A 23,901-nucleotide genomic window follows, 5' to 3' on the forward strand; every position below is an offset into this window, starting at 1 on the left:
AACTTGATGGCAAAACCTGAACTCTGAAGTACTTATTAGTTGCTTTTATGCCAGTCGTTTTTTAGCACATCCAGTATGCATGTGTTATTGCAGAATATTAACGTTTATGACTTTTATTTGATGCTGAGGATGCGTGCTCACTTCAGCAGCACATTTACTAAAATTGATGCTGAGGATGTTAGGTGATCTATAGTATATGTACTATATTACCTTTCTAAAACCCAAAACCCTGTTTTTTTCGCCAAAACCCTGTGAATTCTAAAGCACATTATATACTTTATCAAACTTAGAAAAAAAAAGAAACAAATTAAGAAAACAGGGACCAGGACATTTTCTGGCTGGGCGTCACTGGATTGTCCAGCACAGCCCACATTGGAGAATTGCCCTCGTTGACCCCACTTGTAAAACTAAGTTTCTGCTCCTGAAAGCCTTTAAAATCTGCTTATCTAAGCTGCCTTAGCTGGTCTTAAAAAGCCCCGTTAGCTTCTTCTTAGGAGTTGTTTAAAGTAAGTTATCAGATTGAAAATGGTCACAAACCTGCTCTGTCCTTCATGCTTATGGAGTCCATTGAGGATGTAAACACACTGGTGATGACAAGTAAATGGCTCAGTGACAGAAACGAGGTGTATATGTGGAAGTTGGGGAAAGCATATTGACTTTGCATTGCTTAATCTGCATTTCTTTGTCTATTCTTGGTAATAGTGCCTCTCCTTTTGAATCTTTAGGCTTGATGCTTGCCTGGAACTCTTGATTAGAACTGGCCGACTGCCAGAAGCTGCCTTCCTGGCCCGGACTTACTTACCCAGTCAGGTTTCAAGGTACAGACTTTTAGTTTTAGGAACAAATGTTTCAGATAAAAACTAGAGCACACTTACTCAGTCTCCCTCTGGTTCCATGATCCCTACAATAGGGTGGTGAAACTCTGGAGAGAAAATCTCTCAAAAGTCAATCAGAAAGCCGCAGAATCCCTTGCTGATCCAACAGAGTATGAAAACCTTTTTCCTGGATTAAAAGAAGCCTTTGTTGTGGAAGAATGGGTGAAAGAAACACATGCTGATCTGTGGCCAGCCAAGCAATACCCACTTGTCACGGTGAGTCTCCAGGCAGCCAGACCTCATTTATTGTGACTAAAGTGTAGAAGTGCATCAAACTTTACCATATATTATTGTTGGACTGAGAGCTAATATCTGGGATTTGGGTCAAGTTCAGAGATGAACTGACTTCAGAATATTTCATCATTGCTTTATTCTGATAGCCAAATGAAGAAAGAAATGTTATGGAAGAGGCAAAAGGCTTTCAGCCCTCAAGATCTGCAGCTCACCAGGTCAGTAGAATACTGCATGAGATAATCTGGTTAAGATTTGTTCATTTTAAGTACCTTCTCCCACTTCCTAATCCTAACAGCTTCCCTTGGGGGAAAATTATCTGAACAAATTCCTTCATCTTTGTCTGTGTCTCCACTTGGGCTTTCAGGAACTTGATGGGAAACCTCCTTCTCCTTCTCCAGTTATTGTGGCCTCCCACACAGCCAACAAAGAAGAAAAGGTACAGACATCATACCCAGATATTCCAGGGGAACCCCATGCTCACTCCTCCTTCCCTCCCCATGTATGGTTGCAGGATGGGCAGGCCTCTGCATTTCAAGTGATGTAATCACTTTCAGAACAGGGGCCTTGCAATGAGAAAATGCCCCTTTTGACTATTGCTGTGGTTCTCTTTGGATCATGAATCAGAGGTAACTTCAAAAGGTTATCAGAGATAACCAAGTGCTATATGACTCTTTTCTTTGCAGAGTTTACTCGAACTGGAAGTAGACCTGGATAATTTGGAATTAGAAGATATTGACACAACAGACATCAACCTGGATGAAGACATTTTGGATGATTGAGTGTAATGTTTCTTGAGAACCCAACTCATAGATCATTACTATGGACAGGTATTGATTGCCAACCTGACCACAGTGCTTTGGACTCTGAGAAATTCCTTAGATTTTTATATGAAAAGGCTGTGTGTGGCTCACTGGAAGCACAGTGCTCTTCTCATCTTAGGAGTGGTTTATGTGCAGCATCTAAATCACTGTTTCCTTGTTAAGTAAAACAAATGTGGGCTTTTTTTCATACTGTCATTAGACCATATCTCATAAAATCTTTTGAATTAATGAAAATACTTGAAAGTTTCCTCTCTAAATTAGGAAAATAAACTTCTAGTTTTAGAAGGCTGAGCCAAACTACACCTCATCTAGAGATCAGCTCACATTCTCCTAACCCTTTTTCTTGATGTTCCCCCATCCCCAAGTCTACATACTTGGGTTTTTATGCCTCACCCCGATTTTGTATACTTGCTTCTTGAATCAGAATCTGAAACCCAGCTCTTCTAACCTCGTTAAGCTGGGCTCTGTTTAAACTACCTGTTTGGTAATACAGAAAGATACAAGTACTTTTTTGGTCTTCAACACTGTACCTGTCTGATTAGAGAAATTCATAACCAGGCACTCAAATATATTACTCAGTTATCCCCTTTAAGCCTAGGAAAATGAGTGGAGTAACAAGGTTTTCTTTGTATTTCTGTTAGAGGCACTGTTAAAAAAAACAATTTTATATAGGGAACTCCCATCATACTTTCAATTTTGACATGCTTAAACATTCAGCTCAACATTAACAGAGAAAGCAAGTTATAATTTAGTAAAATGAAGTTTATTTTAAAAATGTTTTCAGGAAGCTGCAGAATGGCTAATGAATGTTTCTTGGTAAGCTTGTAGTGTTAATTCTATATATGCTCCCTTCTGTGCTTCTGTTTTTGCAAAGATCTGTTTAAAAAAAGAAACTCTTTTAAGCAATAGACATATACTATTTATAAAGTTTTCCATTTCTGCATTAGCAAAGTCCAGTTTAAAAAGTCTTCCAAGGTTAACAATTTTTTTTTCTGATTATAAAACAATAAGCATACTACATGGACCAAAAAATAGTATCTGACACAGTTCAAGCCAGTTATTCTAAACATCAGAAGAATCCTAATATGGCTGCCATGTTAGGATTCCTAGGAATCCTAATATGGCTCTCTTAGCTTATTTCCAGAAAAATAAAACCTGACATTGCACCTCCTGCTAGATCAAAATGTATATCATTGGGTTTTAAGCTAAAAAATATTTTCCCCAAAAGCAGTTTGCTTTATCTGGCCTATCATAGAAAACCAAAATTGGTACCGTAGTTTCTCTCTACTCCTCCTAGGGGGTAATCGCTGGTCATATTTATCCTTAGAACTGCTCTGTAGTATGCCTAAAATAAGATTGGGAGAGAAGCCAGACCAACAAAACCATGTCTGTTCTGCACCTTAGAAGAGCTGAAAATATACAGTGACAGAGAAATCTGTATACGTCTAAGGTTTTGAGAACCATGCACTTCCAAAATGATAATGCAACTAAGGCTGAGTAATATATAAGCACCACCTTCCCCTGTCTGGACAGGAATGTGACCACACTCTAGTACAAAAAGGTGCACTGGGAACATGTGTCTGCCTCATCCTCCTATCTTGCTGGTGACTTGATCACTTCAAAGAACAAGGGGGCTGCTGCCCTACTATCTGAACTACTTGGACTCCAGCTGTAGCTCCCCCCGAACCCCATCCCATGTGTTTCTGTTATCAGATGAAGAAATACAGGGGGGGCTCTAGTTCATCAAAACTATCTAATGCCTCTTTTTTCTAATACTGTGGATCACATGAAATAATGCAAATAGCCTGATAACCTCAGACCCAAAGACTGTGCAGGGCATGGCTCCAACAGAAGTAGAGGCTGCTCTGGTTTCCTGACCTGCGCTGAGTAGTTTTTATCCATAGACCTATTAAAAGTGCATTTGTTTCTTTAAAAAAAAAAAAACTATTCAAATCTATTTCAAAATCACACATCTCCTATATATGTGAATCTGTTTAGTTATCATTAGATATGCCCCATTTCAGAATTCTTCCCAACTCAGTTTTATCACAATACAACAGACAGTGTGGGAAAAGTCCCTTTACCTTAATTAAATGTACTCCCTCAGCAGCCAGCTCCTTGGCCTCCTGAGCTGACTGGCCATCTGGATGGAGGAGGTGATACAGCTGGATCAAGCTGGTGGCATCATCAACTCTAGAGGGAAAGGATTTACTGCCATCAGTGGGTTTTCTGCATTTATAAAAATGTGTCCCAACTTAAAACTAAATTACACTTTAAACTTTCCTTGGGCCAGACATTTTTTAAGCCTTTAGTTTTGTATTTTCAAAGGCATTTTTAGAAAATCAGCTAATTTAAGCTTCATATCCACTCTGCAGTAGGCAGGGCAGCAATCAGTACAGGCAATACCCAGTTTATGAAGGTGAATATATTCTAAATGTGACTGTATTCTTTTTGGAAACAGAATCACTTCTCATAGAAATAGCATTCTTAATGTAAGATGGCTGGTAGGCCAGCTCACTTCACAGGCAGATAATAATGTAATCCAACTCAGGGCAGGAATATTACCTTCATCCCACATAAGCTGGAGGCTGGTGGTCAGGGGATGCTCAAAGCCACTTGCCTTCAAGTTCATTAGCAGTGACATTTTCTGCTAACAGATTTTCATTAAGACTCTGAATTAGTGAATAAATGCCTCCACAGGAGGCCTCCTAGGAGTCCAAGGAAAGACTCCCAGGCCACCAGTCTATTCACAAGAACCCATTAGTTAAAAATGAGCATCCTAGCGGAGTAAATCTGAAATTATGCTCCTCAGTCAGAAGGAATGTCAGGTTCTACTTTAACAATCTAGAATTCAGTTCTTCTGGTGTGTACTTACTTTTTAGAAACCTCTAAACAACTTTTATCAGCATAAAAACAACCTTGGCCTTCCCCAAACCAATCAGTCACTATCTTCTCACATAGCCAACACCTGCCTACCATTTGCCACCTCAAAGCTGAGGGGGTAAATACCCTTTCTAAAATGCTTGTGCTTTTGAGGTTGTGAGTTACTGCTTTCCAGCTGTGGGGGTAGAGGGATAAAGACACCATAATTCAGTGTTTCCCCAGCTATCTCACTAATTTTCCTGTTTTCCTATTAAACCTGGCCTGTGCGAGTAAAGAACTTCTCAAGCCATAGTGAACTCAGAGAAATGCTCTAGGCTTATCCCAAGGCCCATTCACTCTCAAGGCCATCTTCTGGGAGAACTGAGAAACTAGGGCTGTTCTTACAGTAAAATTTTTCAGGGAAAAATATTGAGACATGTTCATTACAAATGTATGTGCTTGTTATATAATCTAACAAAGTCCAGTAAACATGGCAACAAAAATTCCCCAAATAATAAAATCCCCTTTGGAGCTCAGAAGCATGTGGTCCTGTAAAGAGCTCAACTGGGCTTCTATATTTAGATTTCTGGTTAGGGCTTCATTACATTCATGCTACAGTATAATGCCTGCATCTTATTGAACAAGTTAGTTCAACACCCAGCCCATATTTGAAAATAAGAGCAAATAAATTTACATGTTCAAAAAGATTTTAAAAGAGTCTCAATTACAAAAACCAACAGTGAGACTTAAGTCTGAAATAAACAAGCAGAATCTCAATTCTGCCTTGGGTTCTATTCAGTGAGGACATGCACCCTCTATTGTCTAGTCTGGGATTTGCAGCACGCTGTCCTGGTCAGAAATCCCACAAGAATGGTTTTACTTAATGCAGAGCAGGAAAATTAAGTACTCAAAACTCCCTCCCAGTATACAAGTAAACTGCTTTGGATGTAAAACTTGCATGTGGTAATGAGTATTACTATAATATAAATTAGTACACTTTGATAAAGAACTTTAATGTTCAGTTACACATTTCTTACTCTAATTGTTTAGAAAATGTTAGATGTGTTTATAATAAAATCATTTCAGAATGAGTCCATCTAAAAAACTTTATAAGAAAATTCACTCACAGGAGATGTCATTGCTAAATCACCTGAAAATAGGTCCCATTTTTTGAGTATCCTCATGACGATCAACCAGCCCCCTACTTACATGGGATGAAGGTAGATATATATCTGTCCTCTGAACTGGATTACACTACACTTGCTGGTGAAGTGAGCTGGCCTGAAGACATCTATCATTAGGAATGCTGCTTCTGTGAGAAATGGTGCTCTTTTTCCAAATATGGAATGTATTTCTTAGATAGTATCTGTGGAACTTTCTATTTCCGAAAGCCTTAGGACCTTTCTGTGAATGGCTTAGATCAGATGATACGGAGGATATGCTGAGTCACAGGGCCTTAAAGTCTGAAGGTGGCAGGAATCACTAAACCCTCTTGCAGTTCAGACTTTTGAGTCAGTCAATGACTTTTTGTAGAAAGTTGACTTTCTTAGAGCCACACTGGTTTCTTTTTCTTGTCATTTTGGTAGTTCTAATCCAACTGATAGATACTCAGGAACAATTTTTTTAGTTTCATCACAAGTTGTAAAGTACAGTGTTTCAGCTAGAAACCTGGGAGTTCATCAGTTAAAATACCTACATGTTAAAATACAGTAGACATTCCTTGTTTCATGTAACTCTGGGAAAAAATATAATTTTTTTTAGTGCCTTAAAAATCTTGCAAAAGCAAGGGATATCAAAAGCAATAATATTTTCATAAATTAAATGATTACTTTTACTGAAAAGCCCCAGTTCCACCACAAAACAAGCACCTGCCGAAGATTATGTCTTTATATTTCCCATTTAATCCCCTTTGAGTGTCTGGAAAGTTCACTGATAACCCAGGAACACTGGTAAGGCCCAGGATAAGTCAGTATCCAAGGTATGTAATACAGATCCACAGCCACTTACTCTTTCAGAGAATCTAGCCCTATTTAAATAACACGAAAGCAAAGACAGAAAAGTGGGTTGTGATGGAAGAACCAACCCATAAATAAAGGAGGTAAGTGAAAAGTGTTTCACTGGACAATACACTGTCATCACTGAGGAAAAAATAGCTCAAATACAGATTTACTGTATTTATTTACTGTAAGAATTTCTTTTACTTACTAAGCTCGTACTTACAAATCTCTCTGAATCTGGTCAATCAGTAAACCATCAATCTTTTTCTTATTTACAAGATGCCAAGCCATTCCGCCGAAGTGTCTTGTTGAACGTAAAAGGTCATACTTTCCATGTTTATCTATGTCTTCATAGGTCTGATGATGAATCTATTCACATAAAATGCAGTTTTTTTCAGAAACATTAAAAGTGAAAGTGAGCATTACTGGATACACATTTACTTGCATGAGTGTTGCCCAAGAAAGGACCAGTAAACCAGGCCTGTTTACATCTGCCTCTACTCTGAATAACCAGTAGGTATGGTTTAGATCAACTCTGCACTGTAGAAGTGTAGCCATATTGCAGTACTTTTCAGCAGCCAAACACTATTTATGAAGCACCTATTTTATATATATATGTAGACCACTAGAAAATAATGGACCACCATTATCTTGGTCACTAGAAGATTAAAAAATAAAATAAAATCAAGCATATTTTTTCACTTCTCTGTTTTTCCCCAATTCAATCAACTACCCCTTTCCACCTTAACTAATGCTCCTTCAGCTCTTCCAGACTGATCATGCCAACTAAGGACTACAATAAGGGCATTCCTGTGTTCAAAAGACTTTCAAAGTCCTGCTGAATGAAGTCCAGATCCTTGAGCCTAGCATCTGAGGTCACCCGTGACATGCCTCTATTTACTTTTCCAGTTTAACCTCCCATACATATACACTGCATATATAAGCAAACCAGATGACTGACCATTTGCAAGCACACTGTTCCCTCTCGCTGCCTGGAACACCTCTTCTCATCCAACTTCATGATGTTCCCTGCCCTTCTAGAACCCTGTCCAAGACCCCTATGAAACCTTTCCTGAAAGGGCTCTGTAATCTTCTCTTAGCACCTAACATCTTAAACCTAAGGTGATAATTATCTGCATACTTATCTGGCATCTTTCCCCACAATCACTTCTGGACTGCAAGCTTTGACACAGCACACCCTACCCTAGTTCATGTCGTCACTGTACTATCTGCAATATCGTATGAAGAAAGCACTACGTGATTGCTTACTAAACTGAATTGTAAGACACATATATTACATCTTGGCAAATTTTAGTAAATGACTCTGTTCCTGTATGATAAAAGAGAAGCAGCTCTGCCATCAAGTTTGGGTCCCTACCGCTACCACTTACTAGCTGTGCAACTTACAGCAAGCTATAGAATGCTCCAAGCTTAAATTCTCCAATCCTTCACTCAAGGGCTGCTGTGAGGATAAAACCTGATGTATATCAGGTGCTTAATAGATGTTCAGGTATTTCTCTTCTCTTCCCCCTATAAAAATCTTACTCATAACCATACTTAAGTTCATACTTAGAAACTGTAAAATATACTCACTTTGATATATTCAGTGGAATCTGGCTCAAACTGGGCAATGCAGAGATTGAGGACATCAACGTGCCGGTCCTGGCTGAACATGGTCTAAAACCACACAGCACAGATGGAATTAGATGAGAAAAACATCAAAGTTCAATACCTGTCCTGCTGCCGTGACAGACGTGCTCATCCACTTCTGTGCCCAGTAAGTGTGAGGCAGAAAAAACACAGGCTTCAGAACTGTCACACCTAGATTCAAACCCCAACTAAGCCAATTGCAAGATAGAGAACAGTAGAGGAGTCATCATCAGAAAAATTTATCTGTGTTTATCAAAGCAGAAGCCCTGCAGTACCAGAGCCAACTTATTCCACAAAGAAACCATCACCACTGACTGTAGGAAACCAAAGTCACCTTACCTTGAGATTTTCTTCCTTGAAAATTATTGGTGTTAAAACTCTACGGCCTTCTTTTGGGAAATAAACTTGTATCATCCTGTCCCGTTCTTCCCAAGAGGCTTTGCGTAGCCTCCCACTTGGTTCTCTGACAACAATAAAACGCTCCTGAAATAGAAAACAAAATCAAGGGTGGGTGTGTGAAGACTTATTTCTAGTTCCCATGTTCCACTAAGCACCACTATAAGAATAATTTGCAATCAAAATACAAAATGCAACTGGGAGATGCAAAATGCAATTGTATATGATTTCAATGATAATTTTAAACCTCAAACACTTTGCAAGATTGGATACTTCCTTCACTAATCACTGCTGTGGCTCTGACAAATCTAAAATGAAAGTATTTGCTAAGTGCCAACTACGGTCCTAAAGTGGGTTTAATACATAAAATGGTTCAACTGAAAAAAACTGGTCAGAGATTTGTCTAAATCCATTTCAGAGCAAAGAAATGTTATGAGACCTTTCAAACTGCTTCACTTCCACATCACAAAGTCTCACAGAAACAGACTTTACTACTTTGTGATCTACTTCTAAAGTCCCTGGAGTAAAAGAAACAAACCAAGGAATATGGAGTCTTAATTCCACATCTCTATAATTCCCCAAACTGGGATGAGACATAAATGTGTCAAAGAGACTGTCCACCTGCCTCTGGTCTCCTCACTCTTCCAACTACCAAATCCTAGGTGGTGAGATCCCTTTGCTCTGAATTCCACCTACTGTATATTCCATTCAACTGGCAATTTATCATAAGCTAGATTCTTGACACTGCTCAGATACTGTCAGAGAACTGAAAAAGGGCAGGAACTGCTAATTATAATTCTTTGAGATACCCATTGACTTACATAGAATTTTGCACGTAGCAGGTAATTGATACACATTTGGTTACTGTATAAATTAACCAGATGGTACTAATTTTCTACTTTTCAGAGGTGTAAGAGTCATTGAATTGTTCTGAGGACAATATAATTAAAACTTTCATCAAGTACTGCAAATAGAAAAAAATAACGATGTCTAAATACCACAGTTATTCCTCAAAAGGACTGGCAATTTGAATTCTAAGTTCCTTTCTCCCTTTCAGGTTATAAAATGCTCCCATAAACACCCTTCAAAGCACTCCAAACATACAGTAAAGCACCCCAGAGCAAAAAATTTTAATTAAAATGAAACTGTGATCCCTGTTTATCATGTCAGGTGTAGAGGTGGTTGATGTACAGACATGGACATGGCTCAAATCATGTCTTCTGACCATAATCATAGATGATAAAAAGATTAATGTGGGGTGGTCTTTCTCCCAACTGTAGTGTTACATAGTATTTTACTGCATTCTGTGGGCTGAATTGTAAGTCACTTGTTCCACTCTTAATTGAAAAGATTCAAACACAAAACTGATATATTTTACAAGTACCAGAGTGTTCTTTTGGAATTGGCCATCAAGGGAAGAGGAGCTAGAGGATAAAAACCACAACAGAAGAAGCAAGTGATGTCTGAAAGGTACCTCCGGAAACTGTCATTCTTTCTGCAAATTCTGAAAAGTGAAAATCCTTTGGAAAGTCTGGGTTTTTTGGTATCCTCAAGAATTTACAAGAAAGAAACCATTTTCTCAAAATGTTTCAGCTAAGGGAGTTAGTCTAACCGGCAGAAAGAATCCCCTTCTCTCACTGCCTTGAAGATTTCTGCCTATTTGTGGTTTGGGGGTGGGTTTGTCTGTAAACTACTACTGTCTCAGCACACCTGTCTCTTTCTTGATCTGGAATAAAATGTGTCCATAATCTGTAGGGAAATGGTAACATGATGATGGATTGATCTGCATTTCTCTTCTTCCTTATGCTGGGCTGGATTTTCCAGAGGGTCTCACCCAGCCACAGGAATTCTGGTTTGAAAGATTCAGAGACAGGTGGGTCACAATAATGTTGACCCTTGTCCCTCAGACCCATCTCCACATATTTCAAATAAAGATCATTTTGCAATTAGACATATACTCACCCGATGTGGTATGCTATATGATATATCAGTAAATACGTATTTGGCTGTTTCTGTTCCTTCCAAAATCTTATCTTCAGCTAACACGTCATTTATTGGTGCTCGTTCTTCCAGAACCGGTGGCATTTTTAATCGTACTTTAGCTGCCTCAACTGCCTTCCTTGTAGCCTAATGAAATAAAATATTTCTTAAGGAAAGCTGCAAGGTTGCAAGCCAGAAGGATCATCTGACAAAAGCAGATACTGATAAAAAATGCCAAGAACTAGAAAGAGAAAAAGCTCTAGCCCCAAATCCGTGAGTGAAAAGTCTCCTGGGCCCTGGCCTTTGCCAACTCTGTGGTGTGGCTGAGAGCACCACCTACAGGCTCAATCATTCTCACCATGGCAAAGGAATGCTTTGAGACAGAGCCAGGCCGCTGCTTGAAATACAATAAAGGATTTCATCTACTGTGCGTGTACTATGCACCACATATCGTTCAAATACTTGGAATGTATTTGGCTCATTTAATATCCACAAACTACCTTACGAGCTAGTGACCCTGTTATTTCATTTCATGGAAGAGAAAATAGGAGCACACACATGTGAAGTAAATTGCTAAGAAGTTGTAGCACTGGGATTTGAACCCTGGCCACTCAACTCCAGAGCCCATGCTCTTAACCACTGACCACACTGCTCCAAGCCATACTGTTAGCAGTGATTACCTCTGAGAAGTAAAAATGGTATTTTTACTCCTCACGTGATATACTACTGTATATCTGAATGTTTTGCTATGACTGTAATTTACTTTGAATTAGAAAAAGGAGCAATAATGCTTTACCTATTCATACATTAGAGCATTTTCCACAAAGCGCTCATACCCATGACTCCAGGAGGACTGATGCCTAGAGTAGTCTGTGGTTCAGCAGGATCCATAATCCCACCAAAACATCATCCTCAAAGCAGCTTTTTTCAAGGAAGGAACCTGAACCAGGCAGGACAAAGAATGGATACTCAGGCAGGTTTGGGAGCAGAGGAGGCTCTGCTTGGACACAGAGGCCTGACCCATTGGCCCCAGTCCGTCTAATTCTGGCCATGCTCCCTGTTTCACTCTGCCTGCCTGTTCCCATTTCTTAGTCTGTGCCTGGAACTCTCCACCATGAGTGCCAACGGAAAAGCAGCTACTGGTATCTTGAGGGACCTTTGGAAATCTTGTTTAACCCTTTAAAGAAAGGTATTCTACCAGTATTTTTGTATTCACGTACCTCCTCCAACTGTGCCTGAGTCATCAGCTTATAGGTTGGTGGTTTCAGTTCTTGTATAGATGGCTTAAAAACCTTCTGCAAATCCAAGCCTGTCATCTTGATGAGTATGTTTTGGACCTCCTCATCCATAAACGTAGGTTTCTTGTTCTGTGAGCTACCAGATTCTGCTAAAATGGGTTTCAGTAAGTAAGATGGTAAAAATGACAAGCCAACAAGATCTCTAAACAAAAAAATTAACAAAGGAAATTAACAAAGTGTCTACCTCAAAATGTATAAAGTTAGTATCTATGAAATCCATTCATTCATTCCTTGATAAAATTTACTGAGCATTTACAATGATGAGACTATTGCCAAAAGGGCACTCAAAACCTAGTAGAGAAAGAAACATAAAAAAGTAATAGGGGGGCAAGACGGTGGAGAAGTAGGAGACTCTGTTTCAACCAGTCTCCTGAATTGAGCTAAATATCTACCAGAACACTCTGAACACCCATGAAATCAGCCTGAGATGTAAGACTATACACTTCTGGATCTGGGGGGTGGGGGAGTGGGGAGAAAATCATCAGTGAAGAGATGCACCTTGCCAGGATCATGGTTGATATATTCAATTATACATCCCCTCGACCACCCCTCACCAAAATGACTAGGAGGAGGAACACCCAACAGAGGAAAAATTCAGACTGTGACCTCTGCCACAGAACTACTGGATATGGACATAAACAATATGTCAGAAACAGAATTCAGGGTAACAATCATCCAGGCAATAGCCAGGTGGGAGAAGACCATTAGTGGCAACATAGAATCTCTATGGGCAGAAGTGAGAGCTGATCTGGGCAGAACTTAAAAATGCTATCAATAAGATCCAATCTAAATACTCCAAGAGCTACAGTAAATGAGGCAGAAGATCGAATTAGTGATCTAGAAGACAAACTGATAGAAAAGGAGGATCAGGAGGGGGCCTGGAAGAAACAGCTCAGAAGCCATGAAAACAGAATTAGGGAAATAAATGATGCCATTAGATATTCCAATGTCAGAATTATTGGGATTCCTGAGGGGGTGGAGAGAGAGAAGACTAGAAGATATAGTTGAACAAATCCTGGATGAAAATTTCCCTAATCTGGGGAACAGAACAAGGGTTCATGTTCTAGAGGCAGAAAGAACAAACCCCAAGATCAACAAGGGATCAACAAGGGTAGAAAGACCTCCAGGCACATAATTGTGAAATTCACGACTCATAAATTCAGAGAAGATGTCTTAAGGGCAGCTAGGGGGAAGAGATTCCTTATGTACAGAGGGAGGACCATCAGAATAACATCAGACCTGTCCACAGAAACCTGGCAAGCCAGAAAGGGCTGACAAGACACGTTCAGGGCACTAAATGAGAAGAACATAGAGCCAAGAATACTTTATCCAGCAAGGATGACATTCAGAATGGATGGAGAGATAAAGAGCTTCCAAGACTGGCAAGGTTTAAAAGATTATGTGACCACCAAGCTGACACTATAAGAAATATTAAGGGGTGGGTTCTATAAAAGAAGAAAGAACCCAAGAGTGACACAGAACAGAAATTTACAGAGACAATCTATAGAAACAAGGACTTCAGAGGAAACATGATGTCAAGAAAAACTTATCATTCAATAACCACTCTCAACATGAACGACTTAAATGCTCCCATAAAATGGCACAGAGTTGCAGACTGGATAAAACAACAGGACCTGTCCATACGCTATCTACAAGAGACACATTTTGAACCTAAAGATACATCCAGACTGAAAGTGAAGGGATGGAGAACCATCTTTCATGCCAATGGGCCTCAAAAGAAAACTGAAGTAGCGATTCTCATATCAGATAAATTTAACCCTGGGATGCGAGGGAGGTTCAACATTTGCAAATCAATCAATGTGACAGAACACATTAATAAGAGGAGAGAGAAGAACCATATGGTCCTCTCAATTGATGCAGAAAGCATTTGTCAAAATACAGCATCCTTTCCAGATTGAAACTCTTCAAAGTACAGGGATAGAGGGAACATTCTTCAACTTCATAAAATGTATCTGTGAAAAACTCACAGCGAATATCATTCTCAATGGAGAAAAGCTGACAGCCTTCCCTTTGAGATCAGGAACATGATAAGGATGCCCACTCTTGCCACAGTTGTTCAACATAGTACTAGAAATTCTAGCAATAGCAATCGGACAACGAAAAGAAATAAAAGGTATTGAAATTGGCAAAGAAGTCAAACTCTCTTCACAGATGACATGATTCTTTATATGGAAAACCCAAAGACTCCAATCATACAGCAATTCAGTAATGTGGCAGGATACAAAATCAATGCACAGAAATCAGTTGCTTTCTTATACACTAAGAATGAAACTATAGAAAGGGCAATTAGAGAATCGATTCCATTTACTATAGCACCAAGAACCATAACATACCCTGGAATAAACCTAAGCAAAGAGATAAAGGATCTGTACTCAAGTAACTACCGAACACTCATGCAGGAAACTGAAGAAGACACAAAAAGATGGAAGACCATTCCATGCTCATGGATTGGAAGAATAAACATTGTTAAAATGTCTATACTGCCTAGAGCAATCTATACTTTCAATGCCATTCTGATCAAAATTCCACTGGCATTTTTCAAAGAGCTGGAGCAAACAATCCTAAAATTTGTATGGAATCAGAAGAGACCCCAAATTGCTAAGGAAATGTTGAAAAAGAAAAACAAAGCTGGGGACATCATGTTGCTTGATTTCAAGCTTTACTACAAAGCTGTGATCACTAAAACAACATGGTACTGGCACAAAAACAGACACATAGACCAATGGAACAGAGAAGACGGACCATATATGGACCATTAACTCTATCGTCAAATAATCTTTGACAAAGCAGGAAAAATATCCAGTGGGAAAAAAGACAGTCTCTTCAATAAATGGTGCTGGGAAAATTGGACAGCTATGTATAGAAGAATGAACCTTGACCATTCTCTTACACCATACACAAAGATACACTCAAAATGGATAAAAGACCTCAATATGAGACAGGAATCTATCAAAATCCCAGAGGAGAACATAGGCAGTAACCTCTTCAACATGAGCCTCAGCAACTTCTTTCAAGACCTGTCTCCAAAGGCAAAGGAAACAAAAGCAAAATTTAGGGACTTCATCAAGATAACAAGCTTCTGCACAGCAAAGGAAACAGTCAACAAAACAAAGAGGCACCCCACAGAATGGGAGAAGATATTCACAAATGACAGTACATACAAAAGGCTGATATCCAGGATCTATAAAGAACTCCTCAAACTCAACACACACAAAACAGATAATCACGTCAAAAAATGGGTAGAAGACATGAACAGACACTTCTCCAAGGAAGACATACAAATGGCTAACAGACACATGAAAAAATGTTCATCATCACTAGCCATCAGGGAGATTCAAATCAAAACCACATTGAGATACCACCTTACACCAGTTAGAATGGCCAAAATTAACAAGACAGTAAACAACAAATGTTGGAGAGGATGTGGAGAAAGGGGAACCCTCTTACACTGTTGGTGGATATCCACGTTGGTGCAGCCACTTTGGAAAACAGTGTGGAGATTCCTTAGGAAATTAAAAACAGAGCTGCCCTATGACCCTGCAGTTGCACTACTGGGTATTTACCCCAAAGATATAGATGTAGTGAAAAGAAGGGCCATATGTACCACAATGTTCATAGCAGCAATGGCCACAATCGCCAAACTGTGGAAAGAGCCAAGATGCCCTTCAACAGATGAATGGATAAAGAAGATACAGTCCATATATGCAATGGAATATTACGCAGCCATCAGAAAGAATGAATACCCAACTTTTGTATCAGCATGGACAGGACTGGAGGAGATTATGCTGAGTAAAATAAGTCAAGCAGAGAAAGTCAATTATCATATGGTTTCACTCACTTGTGGAGCATAAGGAATAACATGGAGGACATTAGGAAAAGCAAAGGAAAAGTGAATTGGGGGAAATCAGAGGGGGAGACGAACCATGAGAGACTATGGACTCTAAGAAACAAACTGAGGGTTTTGGAGGGTTGTGGGAGTGGACGGATGGGTGTGCCTGGTGATGGGTATTAAGGAGGGCACGTACTGCACCACACTGGGTGTGGGCATAAACAATGAATCTTGGAACACTAAAAAAATAAAATTAAATTCTAAAAAAGTAAGTAAGCAGTGTTTGGGTGGCTCAGTTGGTTAAGGGTCTGCCTTCAGTTCAGGTCATGATCCCGGGGTGCTAGGATCGAGCCCCACACCCAGCTCCATGCTCAGTAGGGAGCCTACTTCTCCCTCTCTGTCCCTCTCCCTGCTCGTTCTCTCTCTCAAATAAATAAATAAAAATAAAAAGGTAATTAAGAGGCACCTGGGTGGCTCAGTTAACTGTCCAACTCTTGGTTTTGGCTCAGGAAGCAAACTCAGGGTCGTGAGATCAAGCCCTGCATCTGGCTCCACACAGAGTCAGCTTGAGACGCTCTCTCCCTCTGCCCCTCCTGCTCTTGCTCTCTCCCTCTCTAAAATAATTTTTAATTTTTATTTTTTTTTTAAGATTTTATTTATTTGACAGAGATCACAAGCAGAGAGAGAGAGGAGGAAGCAGGCTCCCCGCCTAGCAGAGAGCCTGATGTGGGACTCGATCCCAGGATCCTGAGATCATGACCTGAGCTGAAGGCAGAGGCTTAACCCACTGAGCCACCCAGGCAGCCGCAATAATTTTTTTTTTTTAAGTAATTAATGTGGAGTGCCTGGCTGGCTCAGTCAGTAGAGCATGTGACTCTTGATCTCGAGGTTGTAAGTTTGAGCCCCATGTTGGGTATAGAGAGTACTTAAAATCTTAAACATAAATAAGGGGTGCCTGGGTGGTTCAGTCGGTCAAGCATCTGACTCTTCATTTCAGCTCAGGTCATGATCCTCTGGGTCATGGGCTCAAGCCCCGCCACAGGGCTCTGATCTTGGCAGGGAGTCTGTTGAGGATTATCTCCCTCTGCCCCTCACCCTACTCACACATGCACACATGCATGCTTGTGTACTCTCTCTCACAAATAAATATATTTTTAAAATAAATAACTAATGTAATAGCATTAATAATAATAATAATTTACAGAGTTGTCTCTTAGATGCCAGACATTACATACATTTTTAGGAATGTTTATAACAATCCACAAAATAGATATTGATATCTCAATTTTATATATGAGGATACTGGAGCCTGCCTAAAGACCTACTAGCTGTTAAGTGACAGAGTCAAGATTTAAACCAAAGTTTGTTTCTAGGGGCACATGGGTGGCAGGTGAAAGCAGAAGCCTCTGCCTTCAGCTCAGGTCATGGTCTCAGGGTCCTGGGATCGAGCCCTGCATCGGGCTCTCTTCTCAGCAGGGAGCCTGCTTCCCCCCCTCTCTCTGCTTGCCTCTCTGCCTATTTGTGATCTCTCTGTCAAATAAATAAATAAAATCTTAAAAATAAACAAGCCAAAGTTTATTTCTAGATACTAGATCAACTCTAATCTTTCCTGGTCCTCCCCAGTGCAAGTGCTACACTACTCTTGGAGCAGAGAAAGCGAAAACAGCAGGGTCTGGAAGGCTTCCCATGGGGCCTGAAAAGGACAGAGGAAAAAAAGAAAATTCCAGGCTACGGGGCTGCAACTAGGAAACACAGGCTTGGATCATAATGTGAGACTGAAAAGGCCATGTGGTGTCATGGAAGAGCCTTGGACAGGTGAGGACACCCAGATATCACCTCTGCCTAACACAGTTTGCCCATCTCTTTGCCTAACTTCCTCTATTTCCACTTCCATTAGGAAAGGGAGGAAAAAAAAAGTACCATTCCTTCCCCACCACCTCTTCTTCTGCTAGTCCTATAAATGCTGGTGGCCCTAAAAATTCTGAACTATAGCCTTCTTTTCTCCCTTCTTACATTCTGGGATGATATCCTACCAACCTGTGACTTTAATTATTTCTATATGCTGGAGACTCTAAAATCTGAATCTTCAGTCAACATTCTCTTCCATCCACCTATCCCATGTACATCTCACATGCACTTCAGTATTGCCAAACCAGAACACATCAACTTTCTCCTGTCTCAAACCTGCTTTTCCTATGGTTCCTTATCTTAGTAGCATCCAACAGGCCATGTGGGCCAGAAACTTCTTAGTCATTACTGACTTCTCCTTTACCTTCCACATCTAGCCAACAGCAGTTATAACAATAACAGCAACAATAACAACTAACATTTGTTAGATATTTACTCTATGCCAGTACTTACTGAGCCAAGTACCTTACATATTTAGCACACTTAATCCTTACAACCACCCCAGAAATACAATTATCCCCATTTTACAAAGAAAGGACACTAAAACACTATATATGTCTATTATACCTCATAAATCTCTCTTTAATTCTCCATTTCCCACTGCCACTACCCTGATCAAGGCCATTCTCATCTCTTGCCTTAACCTCCTAACCAGTCTCCCTGGCTCTATTCTGACACCACTGTAGAGCATTCTCCATAGAAGAACCAGAGTAAATCTCTTTAAAATGTAGTCAAAACCACAGAAAAGATTAACAAAACTAAGAGATGGTTCTTTGAAAAGATAATAAAATTGACAAACCTTTGGCTAGATAGACTAAGCAAGGAAAAGAGAAGACATAAATGAAAAAATTATAAATGAAAAAAGAGACATTGCAACTCACACTACAGAAATACAAAGGATTCTAGGAGGCTAATGTGAATAACTATGTGGCAACAAGCTGGACAGCCTATAAGAAATGGGAAAATTCTTAAAAACATGCAACCTAAGAAGACTGAGGAAGAAACAGAAAATCTGAACACACCAATTACTACTAAGGAGAGTCAATCTGCAATAATAAAATCTCTCAACAAAGAAAAGCCCAGCAACAGGTGGCTTCACAGGTGAATTTTACCAAACAAGCCTTCTTAAACTCCTCCAACAAACAGGAGGGAACACTCCCAAACTCATTTTACTAGACCAGCATTTCCTAATACCAAAGCCAGACTCTACAACCATACCATTCTGAATGCACCCAATCTAGTCCCTTACCAAAGCTAGAAAAGGACACTGCCAGGAAACTACAGGCCAATATACCTGATAATTATAGACGTAAAAATTTCAATAAAATACTTGCAAGTAAATTCAGCAGCACATCAAAAGATCATTCACGATCAAGTGGAATTTATCCCTAGGATGCAAGGATAGTCTGACATACACAAATCAATGTGATACATCACAATTAACAGACTGACAGAAAAAAATCATATAATCATTTCAATAGATGCAGAAGAAGCATTTAACAAAGTTTAACATTATGATAAAAGTTATTAAGAAATGAGGTATGGAAGGAACATACCTCAACATAATATATGCCAAACCCACGCTACCATAAAAGACTAAAAGACTTCCCTCTAAGTTCAGGAATAAGACAAGGTTGTCTCGTATTCAACATAATGCTGCAAGTCCTAGCCAATTGATTAGGCAAGAAAAAGAAGGTACCAGAATTGGAAAGGAATAAGTAAACTTGTTTTTGATTAGTTGCAGACCATAGGATTTTGTATGTAGAAAATCCTAAAAAACTCCATCAAAAAACTATTAGATCTAATGAACAAATTTAGTTAAAGTTGCAGGATACAAAATTAACTTTTAAAAACTGGTAGCATTTTGGGGCTCCTGGGTGGCTCAGTGGGCTAAAGCCTCTGCCTTCAGCTCAGGTCATGATCCCAGGGTCCTGGAATCAAGCCCCGCATTGGACTCTCTGCTCAGCGGGGAGCCTGCTTCCTCCTTTCTCTCTGCCTGCTTCTCTGCCTACTTGTGATCTCTGTCTGTCAAATAAATAAATAAAATCTTTTTTTAAATAAATAAATAAAATAAAAACTGGTAGCATTTCTATACTAACAAATTATATGAAAAAGAAAGAAAGAAATCCCACTGAAAACAGCATCAAAAACAATACAATGCTTAGGAATAAATTTAGTCGAAGAGGTGAAAGATCCCTATACTGAAAACTAAAACACACTGATGAAAGAAATCAAAGAAGAGGAATGAAGGGAGGATGGTGGGGTGGGAGGATTCTGAGTTCACCTCATCCCATGGCACACTGAGGCAACAATTACAAATATGGCCACTAACTCTGAAAATGAAATGAAGTAGCTGAACAGATCTTCTGCAGCTAGCCATAGAATGGAGGTCATATCAAAAAGAGTTGGCTGGGCGGAAACATATTCAGGAACCAAACCCTTGACTCAACTAACCATAAACAAGAAGGACGTCACAAGCAGAAAGGAGCAAGAAAATCAGACCCCTAGACTAGATTCCTCCAGCCCTGAGACCCACACTGGGAAAAGGAGGTCTGGCTCTGAAAATGGATAGAACTGATTTTAGACTCTGGGAGAGCCAGAGGTGAAAAACCTGAGACACTGTCCATAAAGACCCAGCATGCTAAATAACACCCCAGACACAGCACGGAAGCAGCAGTTGGAAAAGTGCCTGGGCATATGTTAAAGAGATTAATAACTAATCTGAGGACATTTGCCAGAGAACAGGAATCTGCAGGAAACTCCTCGGGAACAAAAGTGATGGTGGCGCCATTTTTCTTGCCCTCCCCAAACAAAAACAATAAAACCTCCCAACAAACAAAAGACTAGATGGATTCACAGATAAATTCCACCAAACATGTAAAGAAGAGCTAATACCTGTTCTCCTCAAACTATTCCAAAAAAATAGAAGAGGAAGGAGAGCTTCCAAATACATTCTGTAAGGCCAGCATTACCCTGATACCAAAACCAGAAAGACAGAGAGACAGAAAGAAAGAAAGAAAACAAACCAATCACAGGCCAGTATCCCTGATGAACCCACATTCACATGATCAATTAATCTAATACAAAGGAGGCAAGAATATACCACCAAGAAAAAAACAGTCTCTTTAATAAATAGTGCTGGGAAAACTGGACACCTACAGGCAAGAGAATGAAAGTGGACCACTTTCTTACACAATACACAAAAATAAACTCAAAATGGATTGAAGACCTAAATGTGAGATCTGAAGCCATAAAACTCCTAGGGAAAAAAAAAAAAAGGCAGTAATTTCTCTGACATCAGTCATGGCAATATTTGTCTAGATCTATCTCCTCAAGAAAGGAAAACAAAAGCAAACATAAACCATTGGAACTACATCAAAATAAAAAGCTTTTGCACAGCAAAGAAAACCATCAACAAACAAAAAGGCAACTTACTAAATGGGAGAAGATACTTGCATGTGATGTATCAGACAAGATACATCATATGATGTATCAGATGTATCAGATAATATCTAAAGAGTACATGAAGAACTTAATAGAAATCCGTGCCAAAAAAACAGTCTGATTAAAAATGGGTCAAAGACCTAAACAGACATTCTTCCAAAGACGACATACAGATGGCAAACAGACACATAAGCTGCTCAATATCACTAATCATCAGGGAAATGCCAATCAAAACCACACGGAGATAACACCTTACACCTGTCAGAATGGCAAGACTCAAAATGACAAGAAACAGCACCTTACACTTATCAGAATGGCAAGACTCAAAAAGATAAGAAACAAGTGTTGTGAGGGATGAGGAAAAGGAATTCAGCAGCATTATTTAAAACAGCCAAGACATGGAGACAACTAAGTGTCCATCAGTGGATAATATAGTTGTGGGGTGTGTGTATGTGCGTGTAATGGAATAAAAAAGGAGGAAATTGTGCCATTTGGGACAACATGGATGGACTATGAGGGCATTATGTTAAGTGAAATAAATCAAGCAGAGAAAGATAAATACTGTATGATCTCAACTATATATGGAATCTTAAGACAAACAAACAAGAACTCACAGAAAAAGAGATCAGGCTTGTGGTCTTATGGTTACCAGAGGAAGGGGCACTGGATGAAGGTGGTCAAAAGGTACAAACTTCCAGTTAAAAGATAAAAGAACTAGGGATATAATATACTACAGGATAATATAACACTGATGAATAGCATATATGAAGGTTGTTAAGAAAGTAAATCCTAAGAGTTCTCATCACAGGGAATAATTTTTTTTTTCTTTTCTTTGTACCTGCATGAGAGGAGAGATGTAAACTAAATTTACTGTAGTAATAATCTCATGACATATGAAGTCAAATCATTGTGCTGCACACCTTAAATTTATTCAATACCGTATATTAATTATATCTCAATAAAACTGAAAAAAATTTTAAATGTAATCAAGAGTCATGCTTAAAACTCACCAATGACTTCCATATTTAGAAAAGGAACTAAGGTAGTCTGCTTACTTCACTGTGTCTCCCACTAAACACTGTCCTACCCCAAAGGCCAGAACTAGTCTTCTACTTCTTATACTCATCCCAGGCACCCAGATTGAGTTACCACTTTTATCAGATGTTTCTCACTTTAGATATGACTGCGAACTGGGTACCTACACTCAAATTTCAAAAGCACTCAAATTTAATGTGTATAAATAGACGTTTACTTCTGCCTCCCTTCCAATCTCATCCACTCCTGCCTTTTCTTCCCTCACCTCCCCTCCTCCACGCCCCCGCCCAAACAAACAAACAAAAACAAACTGTACAAACAAAACCAAACTGTTCCTACAATTAATCTTCTCTGTCTTGGTATAAATGGGACTACTCTCCTCCACTCAACTGCTCAAGCCAGAAACCTGAGAAGCAACACTGATTTCTCCTTTTAAATTTAAAGCCAAAGCCATACCAAGCCTATCAATCCTATCTCAAACATGTGTTTTCAAACTACATGTTTTCAGTCTCATTGCTGAACTTTTATGTTGTTTCCTCTGTTTTAAATGTTTCTCGTGCGTTAAATGTTTTTCTCTCTAGCATGGTTAGCCAGGTCTCAGCTCTGGTCCTAATTTCCAGGAACCCTTCCCTGTCCTTCCCACCAAGTTTGAGTGCCACTCTTATGTGTGTTCCCCTATCGCGACCTGAGTCACACTGCATTGTCAGTTCCCCACTGGGCCGAGAGTTCCTCAAAGGCAAGCCAGTTCAGTTGGCCGTATCCCCTAAACGTAGCACTGTCCTTTGCAAGGAACCGAGCTCAGGCACTGCTGGTTCATTGAGTTAAGGAATGACAAGGGCAGGTGATGACTGACCCTGCAGGTACAACGTACAGAAGGGAGCCGGCTGGCCTAGGGCGCACTGGCCTAGTGAGAGCCGGGGACGGTAGTGCAGGATGGGGTCCTCGTCGTTCTCGCCAGCCAGAAACAGGCTCTAGGTCTCCCAGGAGAACGTACCAGTGGACGTCCGACAGGTCACTTACCCGCCTCAGAGGCAAGCCGACGGCATGGCAATCCCGCCCCGCAGGGCCCGGGCAGTGGCTGGAGCAAGGCGCGGAACTGGGGCCGACTCCGGGCCCGGAAACAGACCTGGTCCGCGCTCCGGGAACCTGTCAGGAGGCTCCACAGCGACACAGACACTCGGACAGTCGCCATGATTTTCCGGGGGCCACCGGCGCCGGAAGCGACCGTGAGGTATTTCGGGTCTCGCGAGGTTCGCGCAGCATTCTGGGAAATGGAGTCTGGTTGAGGGAGGAGGAGACAGGGCTCTGAAACGTCACAATTTTTTTGTAAACCTCTTCTTTACACGTGGAGGATGCCCGTGTCCTCTGTATGCATAGAGACAAAGGTAAAACTTACATCATCTCCCTTAAATGCTCTTTTTCCTGGACCTTTCCTTCGTTTCCATGGCTCTAATAAATTTCCATTTCCTGCCCACAGCTTTTCTCCCAGCCCCAGGCTTAAATCCAACGGCCTATTCGACTTACCCATTGAAACTTGCCACCGACCCTCCC

General features: G+C 40.1%; 2 protein-coding genes across 5 annotated transcripts in view; one reads left to right on the forward strand and one right to left on the reverse strand.

Annotated features, from left to right (window-relative positions):
• COPB2 (COPI coat complex subunit beta 2) overlaps positions 1-7,700 on the forward strand; it is a 34,579-nt gene extending 26,879 nt beyond the window's left edge. The window contains exons 18-23 of one of the 2 annotated variants that reach the window (XM_032869578.1): positions 726-818; positions 911-1,091; positions 1,256-1,324; positions 1,474-1,545; positions 1,793-1,936; positions 7,562-7,700. In XM_032869578.1, coding sequence (XP_032725469.1) covers positions 726-818; positions 911-1,091; positions 1,256-1,324; positions 1,474-1,545; positions 1,793-1,888 — 511 coding nt within the window. In that variant the 3' untranslated portion in view covers positions 1,889-1,936; positions 7,562-7,700. Of the gene's footprint in view, positions 1-725; positions 819-910; positions 1,092-1,255; positions 1,325-1,473; positions 1,546-1,792; positions 2,159-7,561 lie in introns of those variants that run through there. The other variant, XM_032869577.1, reaches the window with a different exon arrangement.
• Positions 2,672-23,544, reverse strand: MRPS22 (mitochondrial ribosomal protein S22). 3 transcript variants are annotated; one of them, XM_032869580.1, is made up of 8 exons: positions 23,371-23,544; positions 12,036-12,199; positions 10,798-10,962; positions 8,779-8,922; positions 8,383-8,466; positions 7,013-7,158; positions 4,015-4,123; positions 2,672-2,806 (listed from the first exon to the last, which is right to left on the reverse strand). In XM_032869580.1, the coding sequence occupies exons 1-8, from the start codon at positions 23,540-23,542 to the stop codon at positions 2,711-2,713; spliced, it is 1,080 nt and encodes a 359-aa protein (XP_032725471.1). In that variant the 5' UTR covers positions 23,543-23,544; the 3' UTR covers positions 2,672-2,710. The 3 variants fall into 3 exon arrangements, with proteins under 3 accessions (XP_032725471.1, XP_032725470.1, XP_032725472.1); XM_032869579.1 differs by having other exon boundaries at positions 12,036-12,202; XM_032869581.1 differs by lacking the exon at positions 10,798-10,962 and having other exon boundaries at positions 12,036-12,202.
• Positions 23,545-23,901: the final 357 nt, after the last annotated feature.

Source organism: Lontra canadensis, unplaced genomic scaffold (genome assembly GCF_010015895.1).
Source record: "Lontra canadensis isolate GAN:19392208 unplaced genomic scaffold, GSC_riverotter_1.0 scaffold38, whole genome shotgun sequence".
Lineage (NCBI taxonomy): Eukaryota > Metazoa > Chordata > Mammalia > Carnivora > Mustelidae > Lontra > Lontra canadensis.